General features: G+C 42.1%; 1 protein-coding gene across 11 annotated transcripts in view; it reads left to right on the plus strand.

Moving 5' to 3' along the window:
• wdfy3 (WD repeat and FYVE domain containing 3) overlaps nucleotides 1–12,319 on the plus strand; it is a 170,857-nt gene that overhangs the window by 157,654 nt on the left and 884 nt on the right. For all 11 annotated transcript variants that reach the window (XM_085785866.1, XM_085785864.1, XM_085785867.1 and 8 more), the window contains 14 exons: nucleotides 73–179; nucleotides 286–439; nucleotides 1,454–1,545; nucleotides 1,680–1,892; nucleotides 2,963–3,104; nucleotides 3,662–3,816; nucleotides 5,086–5,244; nucleotides 6,221–6,400; nucleotides 7,406–7,588; nucleotides 7,775–7,868; nucleotides 8,006–8,149; nucleotides 9,179–9,481; nucleotides 10,695–10,806; nucleotides 10,917–11,114. In XM_085785866.1, the coding sequence (XP_085641992.1) occupies nucleotides 73–179; nucleotides 286–439; nucleotides 1,454–1,545; nucleotides 1,680–1,892; nucleotides 2,963–3,104; nucleotides 3,662–3,816; nucleotides 5,086–5,244; nucleotides 6,221–6,400; nucleotides 7,406–7,588; nucleotides 7,775–7,868; nucleotides 8,006–8,149; nucleotides 9,179–9,481; nucleotides 10,695–10,806; nucleotides 10,917–11,114 (2,236 nt within the window). The remainder of the gene's footprint in view (nucleotides 1–72; nucleotides 180–285; nucleotides 440–1,453; nucleotides 1,546–1,679; nucleotides 1,893–2,962; nucleotides 3,105–3,661; nucleotides 3,817–5,085; nucleotides 5,245–6,220; nucleotides 6,401–7,405; nucleotides 7,589–7,774; nucleotides 7,869–8,005; nucleotides 8,150–9,178; nucleotides 9,482–10,694; nucleotides 10,807–10,916; nucleotides 11,115–12,319) is intronic.

Consider the following 12,319-nt stretch of genomic DNA (forward strand, 5'->3'; position numbering starts at 1 on the left):
TGTCCTTGTCCTGGTTTACATGCAACTGAGAAAATCTAGTAACTGACGTGAACGTGTCCTCCTCAACACCAGGTGAGACTCCAGCCTACCACTACGGGACTCACTACTCCTCAGCCATGATCGTGGCGTCCTACCTGGTCCGCATGGAGCCGTTCACACAGATCTTCCTCAGACTGCAGGTTCGATCTCTCAGACCTGTTTTTTTGTTTGTTTTTTTTGCATTAAATAAGAAAAATATTTAGTTTTCTATCTTAACTTTTGACTCTGGTGTTTTTTTTTCCTCAGGGTGGTCACTTCGACCTGGCCGACAGGATGTTCCACAGCGTGCGTGAAGCCTGGAACTCCGCCTCCAAACACAACATGGCCGACGTGAAGGAGCTCATCCCCGAGTTCTTCTACCTGCCCGAGTTCATGCTCAACTCCAACAACTTCGACCTGGGTCAGTAGCTGGGTTCACAGTAGAGGAGAGTAGAGTAGAGTAGAGCTTTATTCATCCCTGCAAGGAAAAATATAAATGTCAGGAAGCTCATCACAAAAAACAGAAAACAACGGCCACTTCCAATTCATCCAAATGAGCACACACTAACATAGAGCATAGACAACACAAGGGCATACCATAAAATAAGGTAAAGTAACTTTTAAGTGCAAATCTTAAGTTTAAAATTAATTTAAATGAATCTTAAAATTGCAGTCTGTAACCATTGCAGTGGTTTTCACTCAATTTTTTTTTTAAAAAGCACAATTGCTATTTGCAGGTGTTTCCATTGAAAGGTGTTTTTTGTGAATGAGTCGTAGTTCTGGTAAAGTCTAAAGGTCTGGCCACTGTAACAGAAGGAACTATTGTTTGGTTATTCACAGGGACGTGTTAGTGTGTGACACCGCCTCAGTTATTATCAGACTGAACCTCATACACCTCAGTTTTATTTAAATAACCTAGTTGGGTGGAAACGGTACAAAGTATGTAGTCTACTTTTTTTGTGAATGAAGAACAGACTTTTAACAGCAACATACAGCACAGAGCTGTAGTGAGCCTGGTTTAAAACAAAAACATGATTTTGCGTTGTTCTATGATAAGTCTGTTATAATTTCGAAGCATGTGAGATTATTTCATACAAAAGGCAGAGCCACAGACTACACATCTTTAAAGGGATAGTTCAACATTTTGGCAAATTGGCCCATTGCCATATAGTCATAGCAGTAGGTTTGTTACCTTTAATTGTGGAGCAGAGCCGCACTGCTACTGCTATGACTATATAGGGATTATGGCAATGGGCCAATTTGCCAAAAATGTTGAACTATCCCTTTAAATCTAACTTCAAATTATGATTTAAAACACCACACCCAATCTTAAACAACTGTATTCTATACTTTCACTTTCTCGAATATAAATCGAGTTCAAATAAAATGTAGCATAAAAATATCTGCCTCCTCCTCCTGTTTTTCGACCAATCAGGTGCGAAGCAGAACGGCACCAAGCTGGGCGACGTGATCCTGCCACCGTGGGCCAAGGGCGACCCCCGAGAGTTCATCAGGGTCCACAGAGACGTACGCACACACACACACACACACACACACACACACAGACAAACACACCACACACACACCTGAGAGCGGTCTGGTTGACAGCGAGCTCTCTGACTCCGCCCCCTCTCCTCCCTCCTCCTCTCTCCTCCAATCAGGCGCTGGAGTGCGACTACGTGTCGGCTCACCTGCACGAGTGGATCGACCTGATCTTCGGCTACAAGCAGCAGGGTCCGCCGGCGGTGGAGGCCGTCAACGTCTTCCACCACCTGTTCTACGAGGGTCAGGTCGACATCTACAACATCAACGACCCGCTCAAAGAGACCGCCACCATCGGCTTCATCAACAACTTCGGACAGATCCCCAAACAGGTCGGTCACCGCCACCGGCCGCCGCTGCTGCTGCTTCTACTCTGATGCTCACACTGCTGATGTTAAAGGGATATTGTGTAACTTCTCCTGTTATCTATGTCGTCCGTCTGCCCAATTTCACATGAATGCAGCATGAAAAATACAATTGAGTTGCGTTAGATGGGAGTAATTCCTACACATGCACCTTTAATACAAGGAAACTAGTTTAAACTTTAGACAATGCCTTTTTTTTCCAATTAACATCACTGCTACAACGACCACTTATAATATTAGATTTACGGTCGAGACTGCTGCTGCTTTTTATGCTGATGCTAATAGAAGGAAACTAACTTAAACTTTAAACTGAGCCGTCTTATGATGTCAACAGGTCGGTCACCGTCACCGGCCGCCGCTGCTGCTTCTGCTCTGATGCTCACACTGCTAATACAAGGAAACAAGTTTCAATTTACACCCTGCTTTTAATAATAATTATTATTATTATAGCTTTATTTATACAGTACCTTTTAAAAACACAGGTTCACAAAGTCCTAGAAACAACATATGTGACCTGATCCAGCAAAATGAGTCACAGTGACCCACATTTCAAAATTTAGATTTTGGTATCAATGGAAAGAGAAAATAAGCTTTAAAATGAGACCCTATAGTCAAGGTCATACATTGGATGGTTTGAATTATGGTCTTCCACTCTCTTTTTCCAATTGAAAACCTGAGAAAACTGCGTTTAAAGAATAAAGAACGTCAGCGGAGGAATACCTCACTTCTGTTCCTGTACCACGTGATTACACGCACCCTATACGGTCCTTTGTTGTCATAAAGGCACCATTCAATGACCCTCGGCAAGCGGAGAATCTCACGATTCAGATGCAGTTTACAGCTCGTCTCTATCATCAACGGTTCAGAAGTTATTTAATGTTGTGCCTATCTAGAGGGTTAAAAGTTGGAAGTCAAATTATCTGGACTATGAAACGTTGGGAGATTGTTTTTGAATGTCATTTCCTACTGCAAAATGTTGGATCACGTCGTTAACTAACTAGTGTGTGTGTGTGTGTGTGTGTGTGTGTGTGTTCCAGCTGTTTAAGAAGCCACATCCTCCTAAACGTGTTCGCAGCAAAGCGAACGGCGACGTAGCGAGCGTTCCTCCCAGCTCCAGCAGCGACAAGATCTTCTTCCATCACCTGGACAACCTCAGACCTTCACTAGCGCCGGTCAAAGGTTCGGCTGCACACACACACACACATACACACACACACACACACACACACACACACACACACACACACAGAAACTCAGCTTGTAACACTGAATTTGGAAACTGACCAGACTTTTATCAATACGGACTGATTTAAATCCATAACTGCATCTTGTTTTACCTCCTGTTTTTAACACTAAACTTCTCTGTTTTCAGTTTATCTTTGTCACTTTACTTTTTGGTATTTCGGATTTCGGATATGCTTGTGTCTCAAAGGAATTTTAAATCGAAAATTAATTTATTATTAAATCGAATTTATTATTAAATCGATTTAAAATTCCTTTCAGATACTATGACCTGGACAAATGAGAATATGCACAGGCTCATATGCTTGTGTATGTTTCAAACATTTTGTGTTTTTGTGTCTTGTCCTCAAATGTTTTGTGTTTTGTCTCGGCTATATTGCAAATGAGGTTTCTCCACAATATATTTCCGAGTTTAAATAAATGTTATAATAATAAATAATGATAATAAAAACCTAAATTATTATTATTATCCGGCCGGTCTCTCCTCCTCTCAGAGCTGAAGGAGCCGGTGGGTCAGATCGTCTGCACCGATAAGGGCATCCTGGCCGTGGAGCAGAACAAAGTCCTGGTTCCTCCCACCTGGAGCAAGACCTTCGCCTGGGGCTACGCCGACCTCAGCTGCCGCCTGGCCAACTACGAGTCCGACAAGGTCAGTTACCACACACAGACTGCTGCTCCTCCTCTTCCTCCTCTTCCTCTTCCTCCTCTTCCTCCTCCTCCTCCTCCTCCTCCTCCTCCTCCAGGCTGCAGACTTCCTCCTCTTGAAGCTGCAGGTTCCAGTGAATCGTTGCTCACTGTTTCCCTCTGCTGGTGGTGGAGAATCTGTTACTGTGCTCAAGTCACCAAAATATCAATTCAGTTCATCATGTAGATTAAAAGGGTAACTCTTTAATTTACAGGCAGCTGATTACGTCATAAAGTCTAGAAATAGACTAGAAATAAAGGTCAATTTCATAGTGATGTGGAGAAATAAAGCCAAGAAATAAGGATTGAAAGCATGAGAATCATGTGTAATCTTTAGCCTTTATGGAAAACATGACATTGCTTTGAAATTGACAGTTATTTCTAGTCTATGTCTTGACATTATTACATAATTACCACGTAATTAGCGGCCTGTACTGTAAATTAAAGGGTTGCCATTAAAAGTACAGTGTAAGTCAATGCATTGATACAATACAAGTTAAAGATTTGGACACAACGTCTCATTCACTGGTCTTTATTTTTATCCCTTCTACAGTGTAGATTCATACTGAAGACATTACAACTATAAAGGAACACATACGGAGTTATATAGTGTATTAAAAGTGTCTTCAGTTTGAATCTCTCAATGTAGAAAGTAATAAAAAATAAAAAATAAGAACGGAATGAGAAATGTGTCCATACTTTTGACTGGTAGTGTAGATGATAAATAAATGAAACAATCTGCATTGTAAGAATAAACATTGTAATAAAACATCCTGGTAGTGTATAATATGTGTAAATGTATAAAATGCACTTGTTAGTTAAAGTTGAATGATGTTTTGCATCTTCTCGATGCTGCAGCTTCATTTCAAACCAAACTCTGTAACACAGACGTCAACACAAGTTGTGGTTTCATTCAAAAGCGACATATTATTTAAGTTAATCATAAAACTTTAGTTAAAAATTTGAAAATAATGAGCAAGAGGGAGAAAAAGAGATGGAAGAATACAGCATGAGAGGACATAAAATGTGTCTTGTGATTATTTAAATGTCAATAATTTAACAGTTTGATGCTTTTAAGATCAACTTCCTTTATTCTAAAGTTCCTTTGTAGTTTGATTACATCTCTGTTCTCGTCTACAAACATCAACTTCCTGTCCAGATGGTTTTTATCTCCCTGTAGCTTCAGGTTCAGAGCAGCATCTTTAACTTTATGAATCTGTCTCTGTGCTTTCAGGCGCTGGTGGTGTACGAGTGTCTGTCGGAGTGGGGTCAGATCCTCTGCGCCATCTGTCCCAACCCCAAACTGGTCATCACCGGCGGCACCAGCACCTCCATCTGCGTGTGGGAGACGGGAACGTCCAAGGAGCGCGCCAAGTCGCTCGCACTCAAACAGGTGACGGCGCTCAGTCAGTCCGGCTCCTTCAAAATAAAATTCCTGTACTGAAGCACACCTTGCCACAAACTCGAACACATGGAAGTAGTTACCAGGTTCTTCAGAACACCAGCAATAACATCTAAGATGGGACCAGCACATGGTAGCTCATGTTGGAGGAACTGCGGCACTGAGAATGCCAATCACACCCATATATTCTGGCTGTGTCCCAAATCGAGCCTATTCTGGAAGGATGTTTTTGATGCTCTCAGAGAGGTTTTCAAACGGGATATTCCACACACCCCTATAATAACATTATTGGGAGCAATTCCTGAGGGTATAGAAGGAAGGGATGTGAAATATCTCTTAAACATTTTGCTCACAGCAGCATTAAAATGCATAACCATCAGGTGGCTAAAACCAGATCCTCCTACTTACAATGTATGGATCCAGAAAATATGGGACATTTACCAGATGGAGCAAATTACATATTCATTAAGACTTCAAAAACCTATTTTTATTAAACGATGGAAACCTGTCATAGCTCTGCTAATACAACAAGTTTGTAGCATTAGACCCTTGATCAAGTACACGCATCACACATCACCATCACATCATGTAATTTGATACCTAGAGTGGTTTTCTCTCCCTTTTATTTATTTATTTATTTATTTAATTTATAAATTCCTTTAAATTATTATTAACAATATTGCCATTCTTTGTATTATATTCCATAATTTATCTTCCTTTATTTTTTATTTTTTATCTTTCTCTCACTTTGGATCTGTGTAATTGATTTTATGTTTTATTTGTTGTTTTGTTGCGCTGCTTTAAAAAAAAATGTACATAAAGGGAAATGATTATGTCGTGTTGTCAAAATAAATAAAAATTAAGTTCTAAAAAAAAAAAAAAGAAAACCTGCTTTTAAAAAGAGAAACTCTGAGGTTGTTTCTGCTCTCGGTGTCTGACGCTGTTTCGTCTTGTTCCGTTGTCGTAGGCGCTGCTGGGTCACACGGACGCCGTGACGTGTCTGACGGCGTCGTCGGCGTACCACATCGTGGTGAGCGGCTCGCGGGATCGAACCTGCATCGTCTGGGACCTCAACAAGCTGTCCTTCGTCACGCAGCTCAGGGGACACCGGGCGCCCGTCTCCGCCCTGTGCATCAACGAGCTGACGGTGGGCGGAGCTTCAGCTTCTATAGATATACAGTTTATCATTATTATTATTATTACAGGGTTCCCACACGTCCTGGAAAATCTGGAAAACCTGGAAAACTTTTGAGCAATTCTTCAGTCATGAAAAACACATGGAAAATGAGAAAAACAAGTCAAATGTCCTGGAAAAGCTGGAGTTGTCCTGGAAAATGATTTATCACAGCTACCAGAGCTCTATTTGACTTTTTCAGACCCTGCTAAGGTTTTCGTTTCCAAAAAAAAAAAAAACATGTTTGTGCTGTTCTATGATACATGTTTCATAATTTCTTACTAGACTGCACATCTTTAAATCAGACTTCTGGGAGAGAGAATGAGAGAGAGGAATAAACATAGAAACAAACTGATAAAATTTACAAAATAAGGTACCATTGTCGAAAAGAACACTTCTCCAAAGCTTGAATGGGACGGGGGATGAACCTACGGTGGTCATGAGGGGCCAGGACGCTGCAAACTCCACAACACTTTAAGGAAAAACGCGCTGCAAATGTCACAACACAACGGAAGTGTTTCCAAGGGACACTTGAAAGTGATGCACAGCCACTGTGGTATCAAACCATGGATCTAATATAATACATCCATGTATCAAACATTGACAAGTCTGTTAAAAGAACACTTACCTCTTTGAAAAAAACTTCTCCTCATACAGATTGGTTTGAACATTTATTGATTCAGAACGGCAACAGGATGTGGGTCCGTCTCTGATTATGGTCCCCCTGGAAAACACTTCCATTGTGTTGTGGAGTTTGCAGCGTCCTGGCCCCTCACGGCCACCGTATGAATCCGTGTACGGCGTAAAAACTAATGTCTGTCAAACTGTAGCAGCTGAAAATGTCCTGGAAAACAATTTCAAGAGAAGAGTAGGAACCTGTATTATTATTATTATTATTATTCTAACTGGTGTGTGTGTGTGTGTGTGTGTGTGTGTGTCTGTCTGTGTGTGTGTGTGTGTGTGTGTGTGTGCGTGCAGGGCGACATCGTGTCGTGTGCCGGCACCTACATCCACGTGTGGAGCATCAACGGCAGCCCCATCGCCAGCGCCAACACCTTCACCGGCCGCAGCCAGCAGATCCTGTGCTGCTGCGTCTCTGAGATGAACGAGTGGGACACGCAGAACGTCATCGTCACCGGGCACTCCGACGGCGTCGTCAGGGTAACCGCATCCGCCTTCACCTTTGACACAATCATCATCCCATCAGGCACTTCTAACTGGGAGCTGATTTTGTACAAAGCAGAGATGATCGGTTTTACTCACAGGAAAAAAAAACTCTGATGTAATTTCAGCTCGTTTCCTGAAAACCAGATTTTAATTAAATGTTTCCTATAATATTTGTTCCAGTTTTGGAGAATGGAGTTCCTCCAAGTCCCAGAAACCCCCGCTCCGGAGCCGGTGGAGCCAGACGTGCCCGACTGCTGCGGCGACGAGAAGATCGGTGAGAGTCTCTGAGACTGACACAAAATCAGAAAACGACACACAACGTCTCAGAAAAAAACACAATGAATACGTTTTTTTTTTTTCAAATCTATTTTCACAACAAAGTCTCTTCTGGTTTTCTCTCCGACCCTCCAGAAGGCGGCGAGAGCCACAACGGAGACGAGGACAGCAGCGAGTCGGACGGAGACGAGCCCAGTCTGAGCCAGGAGCCCAAAGCTCCACGCAACCCGTCGACGGGCGGAGGCAGCCAGCCGGGCAGCGCCGTGCACCGGCCCAGAGGTACACACACACAACAACTACTAAATTAAACTCAACAAGAGTTAATCAGAGACTTTTAGATCATTTATTTATTAATGTGTGTGTTAATTTGAATGGGACAGTGCAGATTAATGGACATAAGAACATGTAAATATGCCCCATTATAGCAGATATTGCCTCATTTACATATTTAAACATAAAATTTGACAAAACTTGTAATACAAAACATATTTGTCTTAATGTAAGTGATAAACTTGGGAAGTTTCGTGGTGATATCTGTTATTTCAAAACTATTTTATTTTTACCCTATTCACCTGCAGTGTCTGACCTTAAAGTGCCAGATTGTATTGCAAATGCTGAATTAACACCTGGAGGCAGTGAACAAGATGAATTAACTTCATGGAAGGTGGAAAAAACGTGGAAAACTTTAGATAGGATAGTAGAAAAATAGAGAAACAAATGTCCACAGTGTTTAAAACTAATTTCAACTTCGTCTGGCTCATTGTACGTGTTTTTGTGATAAACTTTCGTATTTAATTTCATTTGGTTTAGAGACAACATAGCAGTCCGTACAAATCACTGTCAAAATATTACATAAACAACATACAAATAACAAAACCCCTAAACAAACTAACAGACAGACAAAAAAAAGGCACAAAAAGAAAAAGACAGAGAAAAGAAACAAGAAAAAGAAGCTTTGAGGGCAGAAATGACATAAAGTGAAACAGTATCATACATAAGGAAAGGGATCCACTAAAAAACAGGCCGATTTTCATTCACATACTCTAAATTAATCCATGTGTCGTCTATAATAAACATTAATCTGGACTTAAACCTTCTTCCTTAGAGGTTTAATTAATTTAAGTTTGAGGAAGCTTGAGTTTATTCAGGTCGATTTTACACCAAACAGGTTTTTATTTAATGATCTGTGTCAAAAGGTTGTTAAAGTCTCCAACCAGCTTCAATCTCTGTACTATGAAGTTAAATTAAATTAAATCAATTGAAACATCATCTTGACTGATCAATAAATGGATAAACCCCCTCCTCCAGGTCCTTCAGGCCGAGCCGGAGCCTCGTGGTCGATGGACAGCGGCTCGGACGACTCCCACCGCTGGTCCGACACCCTCAGCATCGACGAGAAGGACGGCTTCGTGTTCGTCAACTACTCCGAGGGCCAAACCAAAGGGCCTCACCCTCCTCACCCCGCCCATCCTCCTCATCCTCACCCATCTCACCCTCCTCATCATCCTCATCCTCACCCTCCTCATCCTCACCCGGGCCAGAGCACCGTGCCTCAGCCGCTCGGACCCTCCACCACCATGGAGGCTCGGACCTACAACCAGCTCAGGGCAGGTGTGTGTGTGTTCAAAGATGGAGAATGGTTGACCAATTTATCCAGTTAATGAAAATGAGAAAAAAAGTCTTAAAGCGATAGTTCAACATTTATTCAGATCCTCCTCTCACCATAATCCCCATAGTCATAGCAGTAGGTTCGTTACCTTTAATTATCAGTGCATGTTGTTTTGAGATCGGCGGAGCAGAGCCGTGAGCTGCTCAGAGCTACGCAGATAATCATGTGCTATACCGTATTGACCCAAATATAAGACTCTGAAAAAGACGGGTCATCTTATATTCGGGGTCTAGTTATTTGCATGTACCAAAACATTTGATGTTGTCTTAAAAAAAGTATTTTTCGAAAAACAGGTCTTGAAAAAGGGGGGTCATCTTATATTCAGGTCAATGCGGTAATTATGTAACATTTCGACACATGAAGCAAATACTCTGAACTACATGCGCTTTTGAAATCCCTCCGCCCAGCAGCCGTGTCTGGAATGTAGATCTGGCTGCATTTGCCTCTAAAACAACTCTGTCTCATAATGTTACATTATTATCTCATAGCGTGGTGAATGTGCAGGTCACAACTTGTCCACCAGAGCGTTTTGGAGTTGTTGGATTGTGTATTTGATGAGTTTGATGAGGGAAACCAAGAAATCCCATTAGCCTCCGTAGCGTAGCTCTGAGCAGCTCACGGCTCTGCTCCGCCGTTCTAAAAATAGCTTGCACCGACAATTAAAAGTAGCGAACCTACTGCTAAAACTGTATGGTGAGAGGAGTATTTGCCAAAATGTTGAGCTATCCCTTTAAGTTGTCCTGGAAAATTACTTATCACATTGTCACATCAGCTACCAGAGCTCGACTGGACTTTTTCAGACCCCGCTAAGGATTTCTTTTCCACAGAAGTGAAAACTAGAGACTTTGAGTTGATGAGTGTTTCTAGTATTGGATGATGGCGAGCATGTTTTTGCGTTGTTCTCTGATAAATTTGTCATCATTACTAAGCGTGTAAGAGATTATTTCATAGATAAGTTAAAGAGCCATAGACTGCACGTCTTTAAATTAGACTTCTGGGGCTGAGAGGAGGAATAAACACAGAAACAACCTGGTTAAACGTACAAAATAAGGTACAACTGTAGAAAAGAACAGTAACCCTGTTCCTGTTGAGGTTTGCAGGTTTAACGCAAGTTTGTGTGTCTCTTTGTGTGTGTTTCTCTTTGTGTGTTTGCAGGCTACAGGTGGGAGCGACAGCTGGTCTTCCGCAGCAAACTCACCATGCACACGGCGTTCGACCGTAAAGACAACGCCCACCCAGCTGAGATCTCCTCCCTCGCCATCTCCAAGTAACACTCTCCTCCTCCTCCTCCTCCTCCTCTTACTTTTCATAGACGATAAATCAGAAACATTTGACCAACGTCTCTCTCTCTCTGTCTCTGTCTCTCTCCGTCGTCAGGGACCACAGTAAGATCCTGGTGGGCGACGGGCGCGGCCGCGTGTTCAGCTGGTCGGTCAGCGATCAGCCCGGTCGCTCGGCGGCCGACCACTGGGTGAAGGACGAGGTGGTGGACAGCTGCTCCGGCTGCACCGTCCGCTTCTCGCTGACCGAGCGACGCCACCACTGCAGGAACTGTGGCCAGCTCTTCTGCCAGAAGTAAGACACCACTCACTTTTTATTTACTTTATTTACTTAGATTCTTCTAGAAGTTATTTCTTTAATAAAAATATGAAGTCAAATGAGTAAACTTCCTACTTTTACTGTAGTTTTATGAAGTAAAACGAGTAAACGACTTGCTTTTACTGCAGTTTTATGAAGTAAAACGAGTAAACGACTTGCTTTTACTGCAGTTTTATGAAGTAAAATGAGTAAACGTCTGCTTTTACTGCAGTTTTATGAAGTAAAACGAGTAAACGTCTTGCTTTTACTGCAGTTTTTCATACATATCAACTTATTTTAATGTGTTTTATTTAAGTGTGAGATCTAAAGTCCAAACAGGTTTAAACTTGTTAAAGGGCTGCAGGTCGTGAGCTTCCCGTAGCTCAGGTGTTCCTCAGGATTCACACCTGGATCCTCTGTTGTTCTGAAACTGAACATTGATCTGTTGTTGTTGTTGTTGTTGTTGTTGTTGTTGTTGTTGTTTGTTTGAGATTTTAACGCGATAAAGTAGCTGCAGGTTTGTTCTCTTTATTCTCTGCTCCTCCATCTTTGTTATTTTTCCCTTCATCTTTACACCTTCTCTTCCTCCCTATCCTCCTTTTTTTCTCTCCATCTTTACACCCTTTCCTCCTCTTCTTCTCTTCTCCATCTTTAAAACAACTCCTTCTCTTCTCCACTTTTACACCCTCCCCTTTTCTTCTCTCTCTTCTCCATCTTTAAAACTTCTCCTCCTCTTCCTTCACTTCTTCTCTCTCCTCTCCTCCACCTTTTAACCCTCTCCTCCTCTTCTCTCTCCTCCACCTTTAAAACTTTTCCTCCTCCTCTTCTCTCTCCTCCATCTTTAAAACTTCTCCTCCTCTTCCTTCACTTATTCTCTCCTCCCCCTTTTAACCCTCTCCTCCTCCTCTTCTCTCTCTTCCACATTTAAAACTTTTCCTCCTCATCCTTCTTTCCTCTCTTCTCCATCTTTACACCCTTTCCTCCTCTTCTTCTCTCTTTAAAAACTTCTCTTCTCTCTCCTCTACCATTTAACTCTCTCCTCCCTCTTTAAAACTTCTCCTCCTCCTCTTCTCTCTCCTCCACCTTTTAACCCTCTCTTCCTCTTCTTTTCTCCTCCATCTTTTAACCACCTCCTCCTCTTTTTCTCTCCTCCATCTTTAAAACTTCTCCTCTTCCTTCACTTCTTCTCTCCTCCACCTTTC

Source organism: Trachurus japonicus, chromosome 9 (genome assembly GCF_045865225.1).
Source record: "Trachurus japonicus isolate A0001 chromosome 9, Traja_1.0".
NCBI classification, from domain to species: domain Eukaryota; kingdom Metazoa; phylum Chordata; class Actinopteri; order Carangiformes; family Carangidae; genus Trachurus; species Trachurus japonicus.